This window comes from Acanthochromis polyacanthus, chromosome 20, assembly GCF_021347895.1.
Source record: "Acanthochromis polyacanthus isolate Apoly-LR-REF ecotype Palm Island chromosome 20, KAUST_Apoly_ChrSc, whole genome shotgun sequence".
In the NCBI taxonomy this organism is placed as follows: domain Eukaryota; kingdom Metazoa; phylum Chordata; class Actinopteri; family Pomacentridae; genus Acanthochromis; species Acanthochromis polyacanthus.
Genome location: NC_067132.1, coordinates 22853110 through 22879123, shown reverse-complemented (window position 1 = coordinate 22879123; position 26014 = coordinate 22853110). Strand labels below are relative to the sequence as shown.

General features: G+C 38.9%; 1 protein-coding gene across 2 annotated transcripts; it reads right to left on the bottom strand.

The window, feature by feature from the left end:
* Window positions 1–49: 49 nt before the first annotated feature.
* LOC110952637 (retinitis pigmentosa 1-like 1 protein) lies at window positions 50–24568 on the bottom strand. 2 transcript variants are annotated; one of them, XM_022196271.2, is made up of 11 exons: window positions 23751–24568; window positions 21307–21596; window positions 18934–19497; window positions 16545–16736; window positions 15955–16275; window positions 14806–14873; window positions 14556–14662; window positions 14305–14448; window positions 9062–9190; window positions 5701–5970; window positions 50–5296 (listed from the first exon to the last, which is right to left on the bottom strand). In XM_022196271.2, exons 2-11 carry the CDS (start codon window positions 21453–21455, stop codon window positions 5087–5089), a joined length of 2154 nt encoding a protein of 717 aa, XP_022051963.2. In that variant the 5' UTR covers window positions 21456–21596; window positions 23751–24568; the 3' UTR covers window positions 50–5086. The 2 variants fall into 2 exon arrangements, with proteins under 2 accessions (XP_022051963.2, XP_022051964.2); XM_022196272.2 differs by having other exon boundaries at window positions 21307–21593.
* Between the last annotated feature and the right edge of the window lie 1446 nt (window positions 24569–26014).

Below are 26014 nucleotides of genomic sequence, written 5' to 3'. Positions count from 1 at the left end.
CAACACCAGGGTTAAAGTCTGCAAACTTTAATCATACAGAAAAAGAGACTTTCCCAAAAATGTCATTTTATTTAAATGCTGTCCAAAACTTTGACAGTTCAGGAACATTTCCTGCAAAATGGCATAATCAATGTTTTACTGTTAGCTTCACCGCCACCTGCTCTGGAATTAGGGTGAGGAAACGGCCTCTGATCACGAATCACCAACATTCATTCTTATTGTGCATTTTTTTTTCTAAGGCAACATGGAGGACCAAGCGAGCCTTTTCTTCTGAATCCAGCAGCTGGTAGTTTGGACTGTTGCCAGTTATCTGCAGCAACATTGGCACGTTTCTTCCTTTCAGTACAGCTTGGTTAAAGGCAACATGTTACACATTGAGTTTAACACACACACAAACACACACACAGAGTTGCAAACACACACACGGACCAGCACAAATCACGCCTCTGACACAGAGGCTGCGATTAATCTTCCAAGTCTTCCGATCGTCATCCGGTGTAACCTGATAAATCATCGAACCCTTCATTGACTAATTCAGCCGCGTCGCTTATGACTGTCACACTTATTCGTTTTAAATGCATTTCTGACGTCATCAAAAACAATAAATTAATACACAAAGTGCCCAAACTCCAGTGTAAACACCATCTAATCTTTTTTTGGTGCTGTTGGCAGCTCCACTTCATACTGAGAAAAATTTTACAAGAAAAATGTAAAAGAAAATTTGGGCTATTTTTTTTTTAACCATCTGTAACTCAAAATGACACCCTGCAAGCTAATGTGGATCCGAGATGATCCCAGAATAACAGATATGTACACATACCCACATAGAAAACTGTACAGTACAGTGTGTACGAGGACGTGTCAACCACATCTTGTACGGGGTCTCAAATCAGCATATGTTATAAAGGAACAGGCCAACATTTTGGGACGCGCTCGTTTGCTGAGAGTTAGACGTCTGAAGCTGCAGTCAGGAGGTTGTTAGCTTAGCTTAGCATAAAGACTGGAAACAGGGGGAAACAAAAACAAAATCCATCTAGCAGGCCCTTTAAAACTCACCCTTAAACTTGATATATCTAATTTATTTACTCCAGAAGTGACTTTAATTAGCCGCCGATTGTTTATTCTAACTGCTGATATTACGGAAGTGATATATTATAGAAGTTGAAAACTAAATTTTGCTCCTTATTGTACACATTAGGTGTTTCTGACTTGACATAAAGATGACAACACACGTTTTGTTTCCTTAACTTTGGTTTCGAAGCTTAGGCTCCGGCCATTTTCATCTTGGTTGTGCCTTAACCCTCCTGCTGTCCTCATTTACAGGCACCAAAAAATATTGTTTCCTTGTCTGAAAAAAAATCCAAAAATTTAGCAAAAAAAGAAAAGAAAAGAAAAATCCCCAAATTTCGGAAACTTTGAAAAACCTTCAGGAAGGAAATTCCAATAAAACTTAAACTTAAAACTTAAAAGTTTTCTTTAAAAAATCCACAATTTTGGCAAGAAAATTCTGGTAAATATTTTTTAAAAATGAGTAAAAATCTTCCAAAAAAATCCTAAAAATATCTAAAGTGATTCCATATATGTCAGTCAAACAGGCACCAAAAAAAATCACAAAAAAAAATCAACCAAAATCCAGCGAATTTCGCTGGATTTTGGTTGATTTTTCTGTGAATGTTCTTAAAGAAACATTTTTTGTACTATTTCTTTTTTTCCACCAAAAAAATGTTCAAAGATTTCCAAAAAATGTTGAAATGTGGACATCAGAAATTTCACTGTGAAAATATATATTTTTTTTCCACATTTTCAAACTTTGAAACGGGTCAATTTTGAGCCGCAGGACAACACGAGGGTTAATGATGCTGGCTTACAAACAAAAACTATTCTACTATTTCTGTAATCCCCTGAAGAACAGTTGGATAGCTCTGTTTTTTTTTTTGTTTTTTTTACATGGCTGTATCTACAGATACCACAACATGGCCTTTACTGCCCTTGTAATACGGTCACTGCGGTCACTTCTGTACTCGTGGAAACTAAGTAAATATGAACCCAGCTCCCAGCTAAACTAACAATGAGTTGAGTTGACGCAATCCAAGGACAGCCTGGTCACTCACAGCCACCACACCCTTAACTATCCACAACCTTTCAGCCTTAATACAATGTAAACTAGCGTGTTATATAAAGCAAATACTGCATGTACCACTGTCATGAATGGGAAAATTAGCTTTGAGTCCAAAGCCCTGTTTACTACCAGGCTGTAGACATGTTTGTTTCTGCTGTAAAGTCAGGCATTTTAACATCCAGGTCTAAGAGGATCGACTCGCTGTTGGGTTCGGCCTCAAGTGGCCATTCGAGGAACTGCAGGAGGTTGACATTTAGACACAAGTGACCGTCTGCTAACTTAAAAATATGTGCCAGATTCACCATCACTCTCGCCACCACTACCTCCTTTCTCCCTGTCAAATGCAAAAGCAACAGCACAAGCCCCCAGTGTAGGAATAGCGCTGTCTGGAGCCACTTTATCATTTACAGAGCCAGAGATGTACAACACCACCTGATTTTTTTTTAGAACACACAATAGACAACTGTCAGACCATAAAGGGAATCTGAATAAATGTTTTCTATTGCAATCACTGACTCTACCTTCAAAACAACCCCGTCTACAGACCCGTTTTCCATCTGGCGGTCCTGACAAATGATCTGTACGATCTCACATCTGACCGTCATTCTGGCCAACATGAGTGTTTCTCCACCAGGTCAAGTCCACTTTTAGTAAACTAGCTCATGTTTCTGCAACACAACATTCACTTGTAAAGGTTTTGTAAAAATGCCTGGATTTACTTTAAATATGATGCATTTCATTTGTTACTGATATGTCTTAACACCAACACAACAAAACTAAACAGTGTTTGTTACCAACGAGAGATTTTTTGCTTCTTGACTAAAGTCCAGGTTAATGGATAAACAACTTTGGTGAAATTAAACATGAGGGAAGTTAGTAGACGTTAGAGATATCTCTGTCAGACTCTGTTTTTCCACGACTACGCCCTGCTTAAAACCACAATGTGTCATTTTATATTTTGTTTTTTTTTTAAAGAACATGATGCAACGTGTTAGCGATGCAGAGGTGCTGCAGTTTGTATTTTTCTACTTCAGGACAAAAACAGACTCGTCGTTCCCCTTAACTTCCAGTCTCTGTGCTAAGCCACGCTGCAGACTGTAACTAAACTGTAAATGTAAAGACACCAACTTCCACAAACAAGCCAACAAGTACACCAGCAGCCAGAAGTTTGGACATAACTTCTCATGTAATGTTCTTTTTTTTTTTTTTTTTAATTTTCATGACTGTAGATTCTCACTGAAGCATCAAAACTATGAATGAACACATGGAATAATTAGTTTCTTCCAAATAGCCACTTTTTGCTTGGATTACTGCTTTTCACACTCTTGGCTTCTCTCCATGAGCTTCATGAGGTCGTCACCTGAAGTGGTTTTCCAACAGTCTTGAAGGAGTTCCCAGAGATGCTGAGCACTTGTGGGCCCTTTTGCCTTCACTCTGTGGTCAGTCTCATCCCAAACCGTCTGGATTGGGTCTAAGTCAGGTGACTGTGGAGGCCAGGTCATCTCCATCACTCTCCTTCCTGGTCAAACAGTCCTTAGACAGCCTGGAGGTGTGCTTGGTGTCATTGCCTTTTCTGTGTCGCACAAAAACACGGTGGGTGGAACCAAACAGCTCAAGTTTGGACTCATCAGACCAAAGCACAGATTTCCACTGGTCTAATCTCCACTCCTTGTGTTTCTTGGCCCAAACTAATCTCTTCTGCTTGTTGCTTTTCCTTAGCAGCTGTTTGACCATGAAGGCCTGATCGGTTCAGTCTCCTCTGAACAGTTGATGTAGAGACGTGTCTGCTGCTAGAACTCTGTGTGGCATTTATGTGACGGGCTGTTAGCTTGTGATTTCTGAGGCTGGTGAACTTATCCTCAGCAGCAGAGGTGACTCTCGTGGTACTTTTCCACTAGCACCTACTCGGCCCGTCATTAAAGGGTCTATTCGGTTTGTCAGGTTTTCCATTAGGTTGTAGTACCTGATACTTATTTTAGTACCTACTCAGCCGGGGTTCCAGGTGAGCCGAGTCGAGGCGATAATGTGACGTCTACAGAGTGCAGGCCACTGACTGGACAAGGAGTGACGACACACGAGAGCGACTGTCAAGAAAACCAAACCTGGCGTTTAAGAAAAACAAAACTGCAACGGCGACGGTGTGCATTGCTCTTCACAGAACTTGCCACAATGTGAATGTGGCAACCAGACCTGTTCCGTGGGTGAATGAAGAGGTCTTTTTCTTCCTGAGGTGGTCCTCATGTGAGCCAGTTTAGTCGTAATGATTGCTGGTTTTTGCGACTGTACTTGGAGATACACTGAAAGTTTTTGCAATTGTCCAGACCGACTGACCTTCAGTTCTTAAAGTAATGATGGACTGTCATTTCTCTTTACGTAGCTGAATGTTTTTTGCAAAAATATAGACTTCAACAGTTGTCAAATAAGACTGTCAACTCTGAACCAACCTGACTTCTGCACAACACAAGTGATAGTCCCAACCTCAATAACCCTTTGATGCAGAACATGGGTCAAAAGTGAGCCATGTTCAATGGAAAATGAGAAACCTTGACCCATGTTGTGCATCTAAGGGTTGAGAAGGCAAGAAATTCCACAAATGAACCTCGACAAGGCACACCTGTGAAGTGAAAACCATTCTAGGTGACTACCTCATGAAGAACGCTGAGAGAAAGCCAAGAGTTTGCAAAGCAGTGATCAAAGCAAAGGGTGGCTACTTTGAAGAATCTAAAATATAAAACACGTTCTGATTTATTTCACACTGTTTTTTGCTCACTACATAATTCCATATGTGTTCATTCATAGTTTTGACGCCTTCATAGAGAATCTGCAATGTAAAGAAAAACCACTACATGAGAAGTTGTGTCCAAACTTTTGGCTGGTAGTGTACTTTTCCCAAAACTGGCGTAAATCTTTTCATCTTGATGGACCTGAGGGGTGTTTGTATGGCAGGAGGTTTCTCTGCAGCTGCGATCAGCTGGAGGTGAGCTCCTTGTGTAGTTCTGCAGCTTCTACAACCGGCACGTTGTAGTGGCGATCATCCTCTGTGACGAGGCACACGAACGGCCAGTCGTCCTTATGGTCGTCTGGGTAGTAGGTGACAAACTCCTCTGTGTCGGCCTTATACAGTCTGTAAACTTGAATGGTGCACTGCAAGGCGTAGCCCAGCAGGAACATCTCCACCTGCACAAAAACACACAAAGATGGCGGCATAATTGCACGGTAACCGAAGGAACTCCAGCAGACTTCTCAAACATCAGCTGCTCGAGCACACGATACTTATGGGTGCAGTCTCTTTATGGAAACCGACCGGGGAGAAGCTTTAATCAAAACGGTGAAAATAACAATTAAATCCCTCCTTGCCCCGCGGGCTGATGATGCAGAGGGGTAGCGGAGAAAACAGCACAAGCAGCGGCATGTTTTACTGCTCAGGTCTCAGGTTGTAAAAGTGTTACGCAACCCTTTAACGACATCGATTGCTGTTTTTGGTAATTGCTCACAACAGTTTATTCAGCAACACTTTAAAGCTGGAATCAAAACATGTTGTTGATCGTGAAGCGAAGAGTAAAAATGCGGTTTTCCGTCACCTGCTCCAGCCCGGCGCTGAGCCCCACGTGGCTGAGGTGGTTGGAGAGGAAGGAGCGTGGACAGTCGGACGAGTCCCGGGCGAACAGCAGCCAGCAGAACAGAGGCACGTCTCCGCCGGCCTGCATGCAGCCGTGCAGCTCCACCGCTCGGCCCAGCATCAGCAGCTTCAGCGCCTCCAGCAGCCCCAGCTCCTCTTCTCCGCCCTGAAACACTCGCTCACAAAGCTGCTGCCGCTCTGCAGCCGAGGAACAGTCCACCGCTGCCTGCCACTGCAGACGAAGCACGGGGATAAATCAGAGACTGTTGTTACTAATGCCACTAGATTTACAAATGTAAGACTGTGCACTGTTCTCTGTTGTAAAGATCATTTGTAGGACATTGTTTTTCAGCTACGTAGTGAATTTTTTTTGACATTTTCAAATCAGCAACTCAACCACAAAACCCACAAACAGGTTCAAAAGCCATCTTACTTTGACATAATATCCAAAATTACACCATTTCTCAGAGCCAGAAACTGTAAAGAATCGTTGGATTTTGTACCTTCCGAGCCTCCTTGAACTACTCATCTGTGACATGTCATTCAATACGGAGATTTTCATCTAAATCATTTTATTCTGCATGTCTCGTTAAAAAAATGCCCCAAAATAAACCGTTTGCTCTTAACATATTGTGTAAAAAAAAAATAAAAAAAAATCTGCATTCTGTGGCGCAAACGGGAAGCCCCGAGTGACTCAGCTGTGAATAACAGTCATGTGAAAAAAAACTGTGGGATTTTTCAGCTGAACTGCAGACATAAGCATGGAAGCAAATTAAAAATATATGCTGCAAATAAAAATGTAGAGCCACCATTTTTCTCAGCTACTGCAAACAAATGTGGGCACTTGTCGCTGCGGGTTTTTTCAGTATTGGTAGAAAAGCACAAAAGAAACTCCACTTCTTTATAACTTTATGGCATTACAACTTTATTACAGTGGGAAGAAGACATTTCTGATTTCTCTCTACTTCCAGCCATGGTTGTGCTGTTGTAATGTAGTAAAAAATGAGCTCACACTGGGTAAAAATGTGACAGGAGATGCTGAATAATTAAAGATATTTAGTATTTGCAGCCACGGGATTGAGGAGAAGTCATGGGACCATTTAAATAAAACTTTGCCGTCTTGTAAGTCATGTTTCAAGCAGAGATGCCAACTTTACTTCAGTCTATCGTCTCATTTTTTTGCCTTATGTGATGGTCACCAAATATCTTTAGGTTCTGTGATGTTGGTCAAACAAAACATTCAGCTTCTGTGATTCTTAAATTGTCTTACAGGTCAGTTTATTCACCGACTGAAGGCAGAATCAGGGATTTTAAGCGTATACACTTTATTTATTTTGTCAAATTCAGCGTGCTACCTGTCTGCTCTGTTTATGAACTGAAATAAAATACAGTTTTCATCCACGACACTCGTTCTGCACATGAGAAACAAAGCAGCTCTGGTTGCTCCACACAACGCTATTCCAGCACACGTTCAACTCTACACATGCACAAATATCCACTAAATAACCACAACAGTGAGCAACCAGACACTGCCGTTTAGAGAAAAACTTCCTGGTGGATTTCTTCCCAGCACCATCCCATGCTTGGTTTGTGTACATTTACACAACTTTGCTTATTAACGATATGCAAATTCCTCCTGAGAGTCACAGAAAGGGCACAGGATGGAGGAGAACCTCAGCATCAGAGCCCTCATGCACTTTGAAAGATGGGACAGATCTGACCCCTGATGCTCTTAGCAGGAAAACACTTTAAAGTCCTTAAGTAAGCAGACTGGGATCGGCTCAATCGGTCTCACAGTCTGGGTCAAAACTTCTCACACAGGCTCGATGGTGGCAGAAGACGAAACGCCAATAATGCTCATTTTGTTTAACCCTCGTGTTGTCAAAAATGACCCGCGTCCAGCAGCTTAATTGAATTTTCAACCAAAAATCACATCTTACATGAACAAACAACCTGTCCTGCATCACACTCTTCGTGATTGTCTGGTTTTTCCCTTCAGAAGGCAGAGAGACTGTAATCAGTGGACACCATTCGTTTTTATTGGATCACACCTTAGAACTGTTTCCTTCACTAAAGTTGAGGTTTATTATCACTATTATTGCTGCTAAAGGTACTGCATAGGTGTAAACATTCATTGTTTAGCAAGCGATAGCGCTTCTACATCTTAAAAAGAACCAGAAATGTACAGAAAGTAGCTTAAAATGCATATTTGAAGGAAAACAACAGCGTACTGTAGACTGCAAAATGGAACTGTACAGTACACAGCATGGAAAAGTCATCAAATTTCAAGCTGGAACGAGGTCATTCAGGGTTTTTCTATGCTATTAAACACAGCATGTTTGGCTGGTTCATTTTTGACCTGAAGACAACATGAGGGTTGAATACTCTGAAGTAAAACGTTCAGTCTTATCTGAGTAGTGCAGTCATCTGATAAACGTCTTGCTGTGGAGTTGAGCGTTGGACCAACTGCCACATGACACACAGTTCAACCAGCATGAAGTCATTTATTTATTTGCTAACTGACAGTTTAATTTCAGCGGTGTTTGTCTCTGATGCAACATCCAACAGCAGACTCTGTTGTTTTCTGGAAGTTTTGCCACTTCACACAGCGCCATCACGCTTTAATGCGTCATCACTTAATCTGACTCATCTTTTTGCTTCTTCACGTGGTGACAGCACAAACAAGAATGTGAAAAACGGATTAGCAGTCACTGATTTGATTCATAACTTCCGTGCCTGGGGCTATCTGTGAAAAAGGGGAGCTTTGATTGGATATTTTCTTAGTAATGACACATCCTGCAGCCTCAAACATTACAGCTTTTACTCACTGAAGAGCATTTCCTGTTTACACATGGAAAGTCAGGCACAGACAACAGAGGAAGACAACGGAGTCTACTATAAGGAACCTATAATGTCAGGAACCAGCACACAGCTCCGTCCCATAAAGCAACAGAGGTCTGACTTCTTCAAAAAACTAGCGCAATAAACAGCAGAATTCTTTAACCTACTAGAGGCTGACTATAAATTCAGCTCCAGGCCTCATACCGTTAAAATAAAGAGGCTTGTAACAGTTCAAAGGGTCCATCTTTCCCTCCAAATCCTCCAGAAGATTACCAGGCTGTTAATGAAGCACAGAAAAAAAAGAAGAAAAAAAGCCACGCAGCTTTTAGAGAGCGACCTCCTTTTACCATATGGTAGCAATCACATCCATGAACATCAGCACCCTCACGGTCCACGCGTGGGATAAAAATAGTGCGGCGGTTTACTCGAGCCGTGGCTTTAAAATACTTTCTCACTGTATGGAGGTCTCTGAGCAGCTCTACCTTGTTCTGGAGAAGCTCCATGTAGCCGGTTAGCTGCTGGGCGGCTGCCGTCCCGTCTCCCTGCAGGCACTCTCCAGGAAATGTCCACTGACTTATCAGGCCTTCCTGGGCCTCCAGCTGCTCCGGCAGCTGTAAACACGGAGCATTAAGGCGATGTGAGATCAGATGTGTTCAGGAGAGCTGCTACAGTTACTGACATTGTGGGGTTACACATTACAGGAATTAAAAAGTTCAAAAATAACGTCTTTTAACCCAGTAAAATGAACCACCAGCAGCGAGAAATGAGGATCCTGCTTCTGTCTACCTCCTTCTGTAATTACAGAACCACTGTTTATGAAAAAGAACTTCAAGAAGTGACTAAAACAGGTCTTAGTTCAGCGGCTACATTCAGCCGGATTTGATCTCAAGTGACGAGTAAAATCACAGCATAGCAACCTATAAACAAGCACAACTCCTAATGTTTCCTTTGTTCTAGTGCAAAAAAATACATTCTGAAAATGTTTGCATGTAGGAAATTAAAACATCATGAACAACCAGACATTTCTTAAGAAAAATAAGTTCAATTTCAGCAACATTCAGCCTCAGTTTATCATCTACACATTACAACTTACAGATCACACAGTGTCTATAAATGAGCAAAACGTTTAGTCATCTGGAACTGAACGATGTAGCATTTTACTTTATGATCAAAAGTCAGACAAAAAACAACAGAAACAGGACAAAACATTACAAAAATGACACGCAATGTGACAGGAACGAGACACAAAATAATAAAAAATAAGACAAAACAAAGAAAGAGACAAAAAATTAGACAGAAAAGTTAAAAAGCGATGAAAAATATGGACACACGATAAAAATGACAAAAGCGAGAAACAAAACAACAATTAAAGCAAAACACAAAATGAAAAAAGTAAGACAAAAACAAGACAAAAATTACAAAAATGACATACAATATGACAGGAATGAGACAAAATGACAAAAAAAATGAGACAAACGACATGAAACAAAACAAAAAAAGAGAAATTATTAGACAGAAAAGTTAAAAAGCGATGAAAAAATGGACACATGAAAAAAATGACAAAAGCAAGAAACAAAACAACGAAAAAGAAGTACACAAATGACACAAACGATACACAAAACAACGAATAAAGCAAAAAACAAAATGACAAAAGTAAGACAAAAACAAGACAAAATACGACAAAAATGAGAAACGACAAAACAAAACAAAAAAGACAAAAAATTATATAAAAATTTAAAAAGCGACGAAAAAATGGACACACGACAAAAATGAGACAAACGACATGAAACAAAACAAAAAAAGAGACGAAAAATTAGACAAAAAAGTTAAAAAGCAACAAAAAAAATGGACACGACAAAAATGAGACAAAAAAAATGACAAAAGCGAGAAACAAAACAACAAAAAAGAAGTACACAAATGACAAAAACGATACACAAAACGACGAATAAAGCAAAACACAAAATGACAAAAGTAAGACAAAAACAGAAGGGGGACAAAAAGGAAACACAAAACAACAAAAAACAAACAAAACAACAAAAGTCAGACAAAAAAACAAGACAAAATATGACAAAAATGAGACAAAACGAGAAAAGAACAATGTGTGTGTTGTGTAGCGCATTACAGTGACTGTTTGCTTAATTAGAAAGTTAAAAAATGTCTTTTAACCCAGTAGGTTAGAAGAGAATCCTGCTTCTGTCTACCTCTGTGTAATTAAAGAACCAATGTTTACAAGGAGTGACTAAAACAGGTCGCTCTTTTGGTGTGGAGTTAAAAAAGGCATGAAGTTACATTAAAACAAATCTTTCTTCAACATTAATATGGTTTGACTCCAAGATTACAAAAGCCAACATTCTGCTGGTGATTTAAAGCAGGAGGACGTATATATAAATGGTCGTATGGTTACATTTACCACAGATTTCTGGAAATATTTACCTCCTACGAGTCCAAAACCAAACACTGGAATTCAAAACATACTGCTGCGTGTCGGCATCACTTTTCTACATCGTCATCAGAGAGACCAGCCGAATGAAAGGGGCTCAAATACTACATTTCAACACACAAAGTCTACACGCAGTTTATCAGCTATGAGATCCTGAGTCGATGCTACCGGACGCCAAACAAGAACGGCTAGACTCAAATGAAGAGGTGATGATTTATGCTGTTAATGCAACACAGTGAAAGATTTAAGGGGGAAACTATTAACTTTTATACGCTAACTTTCCAGTATCACCTTGGCTATGATTCCAGCGTCGTCTACACTCCCTGTCAAAAGTTTTAGGACAGGTTCTCATTTATTTGAATGAGAAAGTGTCCTAAAACTTTTGACAGGGGGTGTATGTTGGCTACAAACCGCAAAAAGTTTACAGTAGAAACAATAAAACACAGTGCCAGGAGATGCAGAGTCACACCGTCGTCATGTGAGCGCTGGATCGAACTAATAAAGCACAATGTGAACAAATCATGTTCGGACCCTCAGGATGCCAAGATCTGCTCCTGAAATAACGAGTCCTTTATTGGAGCACATCAACCAAATGCAGTTATTATGATCTAATTTCATATAACAGCCGTCACGCGCAGTAAATGTCACATGAGGCTAATCTGTCAGTGAGCGTATGCTAGTTAATGTGCACTGATGCAGCTCATTATAAGCTAACGGAACAGTTTAGACTATTTATTTAACCCTCCTGTTGTTTTCATTTACTGGCACCAAAAAATATTGTTTCCTTGTCTGAAAAAATCCAAAAAAATTCAGCAAAAAAATCCCCAAATTTGTGAAAATTTGACAAACCTTCAGGAAGAAAATTCCAATAATTCCTTACAAGTTTCCCTGAAATATTTTATTTTAAAAAAATCCCCCAAACTTTGCAAAAAAATTCTTGTAAGTATTTTAAAAAATTTGTAAAAATCTCCCCAAAAAACCCTAAAAATATCTAAAGTGATTACATATATATCAGTAAACCTTCTAACATTTTCTTTAAGAACATTCACAAAAAAAATCAACCAAAATCCAGCAAAATTTGCTGGATTTTGGTTGATTTTTTTTGTGAATGTTCTTAAAGAAACATTTTTTCCCCCACATTTCTATTTTTCCCCCCAACCAAAAAATGTTCAAAAATTTCCCAAAATTGTTGAGAAAGTGGACATCAGAAGATTCACTGTGAAAATACTTTTTTATTCCTCCACATTTTCAAACTTTAAAACGTGTCAATTTGACCCGCAGGACGACACGAGGTTTAAGCCTATTAGCACCAAGCAGATATCTGTGTATTTGGCAGCAAAAGCGGACTTTCAAATGTCTGTATTGACATTTCTGTTTGTGTTTTAGATCAACCAGCCAGAGCTGAAGAGGCGAGCAACAGTAGAGATGGAGTAGAACAAAAAATAGGAGTTTGAAACCCATGGTGGAAAGTTAAAAACAGAAACTCTGCGGATTAAAGTCTAAAAAAGAAGCTGAGTAACGCTGAGATCAGTCGACAACATTTGCGTAATGACTCTCACTGTCAGAAAGAAGACACAAATGTATGTAATTCTCCTGCAATGACTCATTTTTCGGACAGAAAATGTAGGCTGCGTTCCAAGTTACATACATCTCCTTTTAACTTAAAGTATATAGTGTTTCATGTCGTATGCGTACAATTGGCAGGTGCTGCTTTGTCATAATAAGGCGCCTTTAACTGTCTGTAATGCAAACTGAGCTTGTTTATTCTCACGCGAAATGCTGTAACATATGTGATGTAACTCTGCAGAGGACTGTGGGTCAGAACGACTGGAAAAACACGCTGGTTGACATACTGCACAGATGTAGAGTATTTCTGGCGTACAGAGACACTAAATCCTCCACCATCTAGCATCTATGGATCTATTCTAGCAGCTTATTGTTGAAAGAAAAGGAGTTTTTTTTATCAATGAAGATAACATGAAATTAATCAGAAATACAGTCTAGAAGAAAAATAAGTACAATTTCAGCAACATCACGCCTCAGTTTATCATTGACACATTACAACTTACAGATCAGTGTCTACAAAGAAACACAACATTTAATCACAGGCATCTGGAACAGAATGATGTAGTATTTCACTTTATGATCAGAACGACAAAAGTCAGACAAAAAACAACAAAAACAAGACAAAATACTACAAAAATGCGACGCAATATGACAGGAACGGGACACAAAATGACAAAACATGAGACAAACGACACAAAAACAAAAAAGAGACAAAAGAATTAGACAAAAAAGTTGCAAAACGACAAAAAAAATGGACATGACAAAAATGAAAGAAAAAATGACAAAAGCGAGAAACAAAACAACAAAAAAGCAGACAAACGACACAAACAAAACAACGAAAAAGAAGTACACAAACGATACAAACAAAAAGAACGAATAAAGCAAAACACAAAATGACAAAAAAAGACAAAAGACACAGAGACAAAAAGGAAACAAAACGACAAAAACATGAGACAAACGACAAAAGTCAAACAAAAAATAAGACAAAATATGACAAAACTGAGAAAAAACGACAAAAGAACAATGTGTGTGTTGTGTGGCACATTTTAGTGAATTTACAGGAATTAGAAAGTTAAAAAAAATGTCTTTTAACCCAGTAAAATGAACCAGCAGCAGCTAGAAATAAGAATCCTGCTTTAGGATTTTCAGCGAACGACAAGGCAGACAAAAAACAACAAAAATAAGACAAAATATTACAAAAATGAGACACAAAATGACACAAAAAAACAATCTAGTATTTTACTTTATGATCAAAGCAACTTGTCACAGTCCAGAAATTATCTTAAATTTACAACGTTACAATTTGTAGTTAATGTCTTCTCTGTAGTTTTTACACTCTGAGGGCTGGTTTTGGCCCGCAGGCTGCATGTTAGACACCCCTGGTCTAGACATTGTTAACGTAATAAATGACTATTCTAGCTGGAAGCGGTTGATTTTTAATGGAATATCTCCATAGGGGTACAGAGGAACATTTCCAGTAACCATCACTCCTGTGTTCTAATGCTACATTGTGTTAGCTAATGGTGTTGAAAGGCTCATTGATGATTAGAAAACCCTTGTGCAGTTATGTTAGCACATGAATAAAAGTGTGAGTTTTTATGAAAACAGGAAGTTGTCTGCCAAACTTCTGAACGGTACTGTACATTTGCACACGTTATCATAATAATCAGCACGGAGGTACCTGGGGTTTAGCTGACAGCCAGCTAGCGTCTCATTTACCTGAGTGATGTCGTCGTCCTGCAGCCAGGCAGGCAGCTGGGTGCTGTGGGACAACACCTGGAACAGCGTGGCTCTGAGGGCACAGTAGTTGTCGCCCCTCACTCTCCTCAAGCTGCGGAACCTCTGGGACATCTCTTTATAACCCTAAAGACACACACAGGGACGCCACAGGAAGCCTCTTAGCCGTTAATGTTAAAAAACCAAACAGCTTTAACGTGAAGCCTTTCTTCCCAGGAGCTGCAGGCACCGACCTTTTTAATGAGAGCACTTTTGGCAGTGTTTCCTTTCCACTCTCTCTCGCTGTACGACAGAATGTCCACCGCCGCGGCCAAACTGCATCTGTCCTCCACCTTCAAAACTGAGCCAGCAGAGAGGACAGAAAGGTGAGACGATGGACCGAACAAAACGACCGCCGTCCACGAGTCACATGACAAACGGAAGCAGCAGCTGTCTCAAACATCTGAAGCAGTTTAATCGAGTAGATGTAAAGTTTGTACTGACATTTAGCTTCTGTTTTGTTACTCTGAGATGCCGACAGCTCCTCAGCCCCTCTGTAAAGGTCTTCTTCGCTGTGAGGAAACGGAGTGGCAATAATTCAGATTTATCTCAATGTCAACAAATCTTATTAAAAGAACAGAAACAATTTTACATTTTTTAGTGTGTTTGATTCCACAGTGCTAGCATACATGAGCATTTTCTTATTAGCTTGAGATATACACCCCCTGTCAAATGTTTTAGGATGTTTTCTCATTCATTTGAATGAGAAAGTGTCCTAAAACTTTTGACAGGGGGTGTACGTGCTAATCCAACAGATTCACCTGTTTCAGTGACATTTTCCAGCAACCATAAGGCTTCTATACTTTCAGAAATTTGTCAAGGAAGTCACAAAGCACACAGAGATGGATTAACACTGTTTGTTTTGGACTTCTTTTAAGCTTTTTGAACCAAAAATACAAACAACACCACCAATTTTCAAACCATAAACTGAAAATGACTCCTTGTTTTGTTTCTAAAGTTCTAATTTTTGGCCTTTCCATCGTATTTAGGTACTTTTCTTTCACCCATTACGAACTTCTACGACTCTCGCTCTGCTAGACAGCTACACCTACAGATACCCAGGGTTCACTGTGAGCTTGGCAGAGCAGCTTTCTCCCATAATGCACTTTGGACATGGAACAACCTCCAAAACGCTTTAAAGCTCAGTGATTTTGTCTCGCTGAATCAATTCAAAAACTTGATCAAGGAAAATGTAATCCTGATCTGTTTTTTATTTATACAAGTGTATCTGAATTGTCTTAATTGTTTTTACGTGCTGTGAACATTTTACATTCTCTGTGATGCTGTGCTATCTTGGCCAGGTCTAACTCTGAAAAAAGATTTTTCATCTCAATGGACTTTCTGGTAAAATAAAGGCTAAAAACAAAACAAAAAAACATGACAAATGCAGGCATGGTTGGTATTTTGGCTCCACTTTCTCTGTGCTCTCAGTTGTCACAATGCTACACACTTTGAAACACTCCCTTCAAGTGTTGTGTCCCACTTTCCTATTAGCGAGCCACATCTGTCAGCAGATAATGTCGATGCCACATGGCATGAGAAGCTAAAGTCCAATTCAGGGTGAAAAGGAAACCAAAAGTGACGTTTGCAGACCTGTTTCCGAGGCTTTCTTCCTTCTCTGTAGCAGGTAAAACCTTTATTTCTGTCGCTTCATTCTCTGCCTGCTGCTCTTCTTCTTTTCCAATCTCCTCCTGAATCTCAGCATCTTTTCCAGCCTCGCTTGGAGCACTCTCCTCCTCCTCCTCCTCCTCCTCTATCCCCTCATCCTCCTTCACTTTGGGAACATGTCCTTCCTGCACTTTCAGCATTACTTCCTTCCCGGCATCCTGTTTGAGTTTCTCTGAGGAAGTGACCTCCTTTGAGCTCGTAGTTGCACACTCAGGATCTGGCTCTGGGTCCTGATCAGACTTTAAGCTGCAGAGAGAACGCATCTTTGACTGTTTTATACACAAATCCAAGTTCACTCGTGCTATAAAATTATTACAGCAAATGTGACACTTAAATCACTATTAAGTGTACAAGCGCTGCAGGAACAGAAACTAAGAAGTTCTGACAAGCTTTGTGTTACAACAACAAGAGGCAACGTCGCCCCCTAGTGGCCACAGTGATGCTCTCAAAAGACAAAAGTACACGCTTTATGTAAACAAGCGTCTTGTTTTGGTATCAGCTGTGAACCTGCTAACCTCTCGCTGGCGTCTGCTGGAGCTGTGGTCTCTGGCTCTTTTTCTGAGCTGGCAGAGTCTCGTTCTCCTCCGCTGTGGTTGAGTCTCGCCGGCTCCGGTCCAGAAGAAGACACATCAGGGATGTTTGTGTCCTCAGCAGCGGCCTCCCTGCAGACCAAAGAGCTGCTATTGTCTGGATCCTCCGCCACAGCGCTGGAACCAGAAAGACGACACAGATAGAAATGTGTGTTTGGCCGTTTAACAGGTGCTCGGTCTATTAATGCAAACTGAGAAGAACCCAGAGACAGGAAGTTCAGGAACAGTTTCTTCCCCGAGCCATCACTCCGATTAAAATCAGTCAGGAACTACTCATTGTGAAACCCAACCCTACATGTACTGTGTAGAACATCATCCACCCACATCATCTTTGAGTCTCTATTTATTGTTAATAACTATTTTTGGACTAAACTTGAGTTCATTTTACCCATATCTATAGCTATAAATAGTATTTAAACACTAATTTTATTTCTGCAACCTGCATATGTTAACATACTTGGCAATTAAAGTTGATTCTGACAGCAAAAAGTAAGGTTCAGTACTGAAGTATCACACCTATATTTGTATTGTAACAGTCGACTGACAAAGAAAGTCATCAAACTACTACACACTTCACAATCAAGTAAAACAAGCAGCTATTAGGCAATCCTGACTTCTGGTTTAGCAACACCTCGAGGGCGTAAGGCAACAACAGATATAAGTTATGAGAAAATAATTACAGAGGTGGAGACCAGGAAATGTTGTTCAGTCTGACAGAATGTAAAAATGCTCTCAATGTATTTCCAGTATTCAAACTACATGGCAGTCACACAAATGGCATAAGACAGGGGTGTCAAACATGCGAGCTGCGGGCCAAAACTGGCCCACCAGAGGGTCCAATGTGGCCCCCTGGATGACTTTGTAAAATGTAAAAATTACAGAGAAGACATTAACTGCAGATGGTAAAATTATAAACTATCAATTAAAAATAATGCCTAGACCATGACAAGTTGAATACAAGATTGGTTATTGTTCTTTTGTCATTTTGTGTCTCGTTTTTGCAATATTTTTTCTTGTTTTTTGTTTGTCTAATGTTTTGTGATTTTGTTTCTCGCTGTTGTTGTTTTGTGTCTCGTTTTTATCATGTTTTGTCTTGTTTTGTCTGACTTTTATCGTTTTTCTCACATTTGTTATTTTGTTTCTCGTTTTTGTTGATTTGTTTTTTAGTCTCACGTGTTTTTTGTTTCATTTTTGTCATTTTGTGTTTTGCTTTATTCATTGTTTTCTGTATCGTTTTTGCTGTTTTGTTTCACGCTTTTGTCATTTTTCTGTCTTGTTTGTAGCTTTGTAACTTTTTTGACAAATTTTCTGATTTGTTTGTCTCATTTTTGCAGTTTTGTGTGTCATTTTTGTCATTTTTTGTCTTGTTTTTGTTGTTTTTTGGCCTTTGCTGTTTTTCCTCACATTTTTTGTCTTATTTCTGTCATTTTGCTTTATTGTTTTGTGTACCATTTTTGCTGTTTTTTCCATGCTTTTGTCATTTTTTGTCTCGTTTGTCCATTTTTTTGTCGCTTGGTAACTTTTTTTTGTCACTTCTTTGTTTTGTTTTGTACCGTTTGCCTCATTTTTTTGTCATTTTGTCTCTCATTCTGGTAATAGTTCGTCTTGTTTTTGTTGTTTGTTGTCTTTTTAAAAGTAAAATACCATATATTTCAGTTCCAGATAGCAGTGACTAAATGTTTTGTTCTTTTGTAGACACTCTGATCTGGAAGTTGTAATGTGTAAATGCTAAACTGAGGCATAATGTTGCTGAAATTGAACTTACTATTCTAAAGAAAACTCAGGTTGTTCATAGTGTTTTGTAAAAAGAGAATTCCTTAAATGAGAACATTGTTAGAATGTACTTTTTTTTGGACAAAAACAAAGGGGAAATCTGGCGTTGTCTTTATTTATTGGTTACTATGCGTTGATTTTATTGGTCCACTTGGGATGAAATTGGGTTGAGTGTGGCACTCCTGAATAAAATGTTGGGCTCACTTTTGATTTTATCCTTTTCTGGGAGGCTGTTCCAAACAAAAAAGGTCCTTGATTAAGAATCTTTTGAGACACTGATATTTAGAAATTAAACAGCTTAATTGGAGAGAAGCGGTTTGTCTTCTGTCTCAAAAAACGAACACATTCAACATGACTATGGAGATGTTTAGTGTTGCTGCTGTAACAATGGAAATTTCCTCTGGCGTGGGGAGCAATAAAGGATTGTTTTATCTAACCCAAATGCTAGACATTCGACCACCACTTATCAGATTTAAAATTTAGAAAAGCAGTAAAATGCAACTAAAAGATGACAACAAACCATTAACAGTACACAACTCACCAGCTCAGAGACTCTGTGTTTGAGACGGTGGATTCCTGACCTACTGCTGCAGCCGGCTGAGCCTTTGGCACATTTTCATTACTTTCAGCTGACTCCTCTGAAGGTTTGGCTACTTCAGTGTCAACAGCAACTCTGGCGCGTGCTTCTTCATCTTCATGAGTACCGCTCGCTGTAATGTGCTCTGTTGCTGTTGTGTTCGTCTCTGTGTTTTCAGTGCCATCATCCAGGATTCTGTCCTGCTCTGAGGCTGGATTTTCTTCTTCTTCTTCTGCCTTTGATGCGTCACGAACCTCCAAACTCGCCGCAGCAGCGAGGTCTTCCTGCGGACAGTTTAAAGTGCATTGCAGAAGTTCAGCCTGGTGGCTGTCTGCAGCGGTCTCCTTCATCTCTTTGTCTTGTGCTCTGGTGCCGTTTTCCTTGAGTTCGGACACTTTCCGGGGAGAAGGCGTCGCTGTTTGGACGCTTTCCTTCGGCAAGGGTCCATTTTCCTGAGTGTTGTTCAGCTCCGTCTCTCCATTCTCAGGACTCTGCTTCAGTTGCACCACGTCCTCCACAGGAGTTTTTCTGAGCGACAGAACACAGCGAGCATGAGCGAAATCACAGACCACAACATAAACTCCTATTCAGCCACAGCTTTCATATTTTGAGTCGGTTTCATGACCAGAAACAAAAACAGACGCAGCAGAAAGACGCTACAGAATTCAGGAAACTTATACCACCTTAAGCCACCTTTAATTGTAGCATTTTAAGACCTTTGGAAGTTCCCCCGGCCTGATTTTATGACTTCAGCGTTCCGTTTATCGGACAACACATCCCACACAAACCACAGGGGAAAACCTAATCGTCTTTTGGTTTTAACTGATGCTCCAGCATCGTAACATTAGACAAGAAGCACTGTGGTGCAGCCAGTATGGATTTTCCATGTGACTCATCTGACAATTATTGCCTTCATGAGTCTTGGTTAGTTCTTTGGTCAATAAAATGTCAGAAAATGGTGAAAAATAACAACCAGTGTTTCTAGTGTGTTGAGAAGACGTCCTAAAATGTCATGTTTGACCTAAAGATGTCCTGTTTACGGTCATATAGGAGGGAAAATACTGAAATATTCACATGAAGAAGCTGGGTTTTTCCTCAAGTTGATTAATCGATTATCAAAATAGTAATTAATTTAATAGTTGACACTGAATCAATTATTAGTTTAGAAGTCATACAGAAACATGCATGTTTGGTTTAGATTGCAGTAAAGTTCATCATTTATGTATTTATTTACTAGTAAAAAAGAAAAAAATTATACCATTTCCACATGTCACATTTAACAGCAAAATGACTGATTTTGAATGTCACTCAGCACTCGTTAAAATGTTTGGTTAACTACTGAACTTTATGGCCTCAATATAATAATTTATGATGTTAAAATACAGCATGTGATGATGAATTATATAAAGAAAATCAGGGGAAACACGGTTAATCTTGTAAGGCCCAAATATAGAAAAAAACTTGCAAAAAACCCCCCCAAAAAACAAAAGATATAAAAAAAAAATATAAACCCAAATATTGAAAAAAATTTAATAAAACAAAAAATAAAACAAACAAACAAACATATATATGTATATATACAATCAAATATAGAAAAAGTAAAAAATAACAACAACAATAATAATAATAATAATAATAACAAACTCAAATATAGAAAAAATTAAATAAAACAAAACATAAAACAAACAAACAAACATATATATGTATATATACAATCAAAGATAGAAAAAGTAAAAAATAACAACAACAATAATAATAATAATAATAATAATAACAAATAAACTCAAATATAGGAAAAAATAGCAAAAACTAAAATAAAAATACAAATAAAAGTAATAATAATAATATATAAATCCAACTGTAGAAGTGAATGAGCAAATAATAAAAACTTTCTTTAAAATTATATATATATATATATATATATATACACATATACACATACAAGCACAAACAGATAGAAAATAATATTTAAAAAAAATAAAACTGATGTTGTGTTTCTGCAACAGTGGGTTTTACAGGGTAAAACACCTGTTTGGGTCAGCATTTGATGATCTTTCAAGGGAAATTCCTCCTTGAACATTGATCTACTTTTTGTATTGAAGGTAAAATGTTTGTTTTGAGTTGAAATTAGTGCTAAAAATCAAACATTTCCACAACCTTCAATGCTTTTACACATTTTGATGCTGACAAACATTTTAAACTTCCTAAATGAGCCAGTTCTGACATGTTGATCTACCTCCTTAATCTAACCTGAGGGGGAATAAACCGTTCTATGTGAGCTGCCCAGCGCCCTTTACACACTCAGAGTAGGATATTTTCCCCCGTTGGTTATCTTACCTCGTGTCATCGTCGCCTTGAGGACCGCAGGTGCCGACCACCAGCGTGTCGCCCGTGCCCGCTCTGCCCTTCGAGTCATCTGTCAGCAAACCACTTCTTTCCTCGGCACTGCCACAGGGACTTTCAGGGCGACAGCAACTGTTCCCCATCTGCTCGCTCCCTCTGCTCGGGAGGTCAGACAGGTCGTGGGCTGAACGCTGGCCTCTGGTTCAAAACAGCCGCGAGCGACCTGACGAGTCGCCGAAGCCTGAAGACCTCAGGAGGCCATGATGGAGCGGGTCAAGCTGCTGCTAGAAACAGGAAACAACCACATTTGAGTTTAATGACAGAGTCCATATCTAATGAGTTTTATTGATGTAGCCGCAAAACACAACACTTTTACATGATTAAAACACTTAATGTGTTCATGACCTGGTCAGAAACTTCAGCTATCAGCACTAAAAATTAGATCTACGACGAATAATCAACAGCTATTAAATAATCAAGCAGATATTTAAGAAAGAAATAAACAATTTCTAAAAAAACATTTTAAAATTTCAATCTTTTCTAGTTTCTGTCCTCCAGTATGGAAGGAAATTGGTTATATTTGGGTTGTAGGCAAAATGAGACACTCGTCATCTTGACTTTTGGGAAAAACTTTTTCAAAACCATTTTCTGACATTATATAGACAAAATAAACTAAAAAAATAATTCAATAAAATAATCAACAGATTGACAATACAAACAATTTTCAGATGCAGCCCGACTACTACTGCTTTATCTCCTTTTTAATTACATGCTATATTTTAACAAAAGTTTAAAAAAACAACAACATGATGCCCCATAGTGTTTTTGTTTATCTAAAGTAGGGGTGACAAACGGCCCTCCAGAGGGTTCAATCAGGCCCTCAAAGTGTAAAAATTAGAGAAGACATTAACTGCAGATTGTAAATTTGTAAAACTGTAAAATTAAAAATAATTTCCAGACCAGGACAAGTTGTTTTGATCATAAAGTAAAATACTAGACTGCCCATAGTTCTTTTGTTGTTCTGTGCCTCACTTTTGTCATACTTTGTCTTATGTTTTGTTTTTTTTGCAGGTTTTTTGGTCTGATTTTTGTCGTCTCATGCTTTTGTCATTTTGTTTCTCGTTTTTGCCGTCTTGTGTTTCCTTTTTGTCTCGCTTGTGTTTCACTTTATTTGTTGTTATTGTCTCATTTTTTTTGTCTGTCTTTTGTCATTTTGATCATAAAGTAAAATACTATATCATTCAGTTCCAGATAACTGTGACTAAATGTTTTGTTCCTCTGTGATCTGTAAGTTGTAATGTATAAATGATGAACTGAGGCACGATAAGAAATTTCAGGTTGTTCATGATGTTTTGTAAAAAGCCAATTCCTTAAATGTGCACATTTTCAGAATTGTACTTTTTTGCACTAAAACAAAGGAGAAAAAATTGTAGTTGTCGTTATTTATCAGTTATTATGCTGTGATTTTACTGGTGCAGCCCACTGGAGACCAAATTGTGCTGAATGTAGCCCCTGGACTAAGATGAGTTTGACACCCCTGATCTAAAGCATTGCCTAAACCAAAAACAACAAAAGTTGAATAAATATTGTCAGGCTCGCAATGAGGTACACATTATTAATGAGAATTATATTAAAACCGCAGTATGACCAAATGCAAAAACCAATCTTAGAAGTTGTATTTATTTCAATAAAGGTAAGATGTGTCCAAAAAATGTTACAAAATGAGGAACTGTGGTATTTCTTGATCAACTGATTAGTTGTTCGGTCCATAAAATGCCAGAAAATAGTGAATAAAAATGTTTATTAGTGTTTCCCAAAGTCTAAGATGACAACAGAACAAAGTTTACTATCACAGAGAAGCAAAGAAAATTGAAAATATTCATATTCAGGAAGCTGGAATCAGAGATTTTATACTTTTTTCTCTTAAAAAAACACTCAAACAGACAAACTGATCATCAAAATAGTTGGTGGCTACTTTAATAGCTGACAATTAATCAATTAATGGTACTAATCATGCTCTCTAGATGTAAGGCATGTTTTGTACAGATTGCCGCAAAAGTCATATCATTTATGAATTTTCTCACTCGAAAATAATTTTGAAAATGTAATTCCTACAGAAGTTAGATCACATTATCTGTCAACATTAATAGCAGTATTAATGTTTTTGTATGTCGTTCAGTATTTTTCATAACGTTTGCCATTTATGACTCCAACACAATGAATATACACTTTATAATATCAAAATAAAGCATGTGATCATGTATTGTTCAGATCTTTTCAATGGCAATGTGGCTAAAATTCCAGTTTGAGCCTTAATTTGAGGTGGAATGTTTCTTCAGTCCTTTGTTGCTGTCAACACAATACATAGAAGTAACGGTACCACTGACAGCTGCACACATACCTGTCACTGAAAACATAAAAACAAGCTGCAGACGAACCTTGTTTCAGTTTTGCAGAAGTCTAACTCCTCAGTGTGTCGATCATGCAGCTCCTGTTCTGGTTTCACTTTTGCTGCGCTGCTTAGCTAGCCAGCTAGCTGCGGTAAACTTAAAACACAAACATGCGCCGCTAAAGAGTGACCGCCGTTGGCTGGAACCGCTGCTGCCGCGGTGCTTAGCGTCTCCTCAGGCCGAGCTGGTGCCGGTGGACGCGGCGCATTTCACGGAAAGCCGTCGTTCGCCGTCCCCCGACGCGGAACATCTGTCGGTGCGGAGCCTTTAGCTTAGCCGGAGCAGCAGGTCATGGCTCGGTCCAAGCAGAAGCCCATGACGTCATCCTCGTGAGCGCCGAGAGTGGTGCTGCGTTCAGGAGCTCCTCGGAAAACCTACAACTCCAGATGTGGCATCCATCCATCCATCCATTCTCTATACACCGCTTTATCCTCAGTAGGGTCGCGGAGGGTGCTGGAGCCTATCCCAGCTGACTCGGGCGAAGGCAGGGGACACCAAGGACAGGTCGCGAGTCTGTCGCAGGGCTACATATACAGACAAACAATCACACTCGCATTCAAACCTACGGGCAATTTAGAGTGTTCAATTAACCTCAGCATATTTTTGGACTGTGGGAGGAAGCCGGAGTGCCCGGAGAAAACCCACGCATGCACAGGGAGAACATGCAAACTCCATGCAGAAAGATCCCAAGCTCAGGCCGGGATTTGAACCGAGGATCTTCTTGTTGCAAGGCGGAAGTACTAACCAGTACACACTATGCAGCCCGAGGACAAACCTGCAGCTAGAAAAAAGACAAAGGTAAAAAGAAATTGTCTTATCTAGATAATATGCATAACAGGGTTGCATGAGGTAGCGTGAGACATTCAGTCAAGGCTGACAATGTTATGAAAATATGAAAAATAGAAGAGAGAACATAGCTTTGCTCTTCTCATTCTTTTGGGAAACTGATGACGTTAACCCTCGTGTCATCCTGCGGGTCAAAATTGACCCATTTTGAAGTTTGAAAACGTGGGAAAAATTTTTTTTTCACAATGAATTTTCACATTTTCAACATTTTTGGGAAATCTTTGAACATTTTTTTAGTGGATAAAAAAGAAATGTTGAAAATGTTTCTTAAGAACATTCATGTAAAAATGAACCAAAATCCAGTGGATTTCACTGGATTTTGGTTGATTTTTTTGTGAATGTTCTTAAAAAGCATTCAAATTTTTACTGATATATATGTAATCCCTTTAGATATTTTTAGGACTTTTTGAAGATTTTTACAAATTTTTTGAAAATATTTACAAGAATTTTCTTGTCATATTTGGGGGATTTTTTAAATACATTTTTAAAGAGAAACTTTTACAGAATTATTGGAGTTTTCTTCCTGAAGGTTTTGCAAATTTTCATAAATTTGGGGGAATTGTTTTGCTGAATTTTTGGATTTTTTTTTCAGACAAGGAAACAATATTTTCTGGTGAACGTAAATGAGGAGAACAGGAAGGTTAATTCCACTGTTTCACGTGATTCACTGTTTTCTTCTTCTACCAGCTAAAAAGTTTACGTTAACAGGGTCGCCGTCCCATAATAACTATTTAAAATATTATGTTTATTAAAAAAAAATCCTGCAACTGCAAGAGACATCAATGAAAAAAAAAAAAAAGGAGACTTAAATTTAATTTTAACCGTTTTAATTGAGATTCTATTTGATCACCAGGTGGGAAAAGAGAAAAAGGGCATTTTAGGGGGAACTCCAGACTTATTTAGTATTTTAAAAAATGCTTTCAAACACTCTTTTCTCCCAGTTTTTTAAGATTTGGTCCCAGCACAAGTAAATTTACACAAAAACTGCATGTTTTGAGATTTTGTACAGGGATTATTGGAAATTTGATGGGTGGGACATAAAATGTCCTCCAATTCTGGAATGATCCTTATACTGCCATGATGGTGAAATGAACCATTTTTCACAGTCTTGTGACATAAAACATTAAAACACACTGTGAAGTTGTGCATTAAGTTTGCTGAAAAAGGGGACAGGGTATGGGATCTTTCACATGAGCTGAACAAATGAACAGCTGACAGTTCACTCAACTCATTAAACAAATGTTAGGAGTAACTAAACTAGCAATTAAAGCTGCAAGCAGCGTTGGTCAGGCCCTCGCATCTGAGCAGCCCGGCTGGCCCGGCTGGTCCACACGTATCCACCAGGTGTTGCTATAACTGAGAGTGTAAAGTTTCAGCCAGATTGGACCACCTACAGGCTAGTTGCA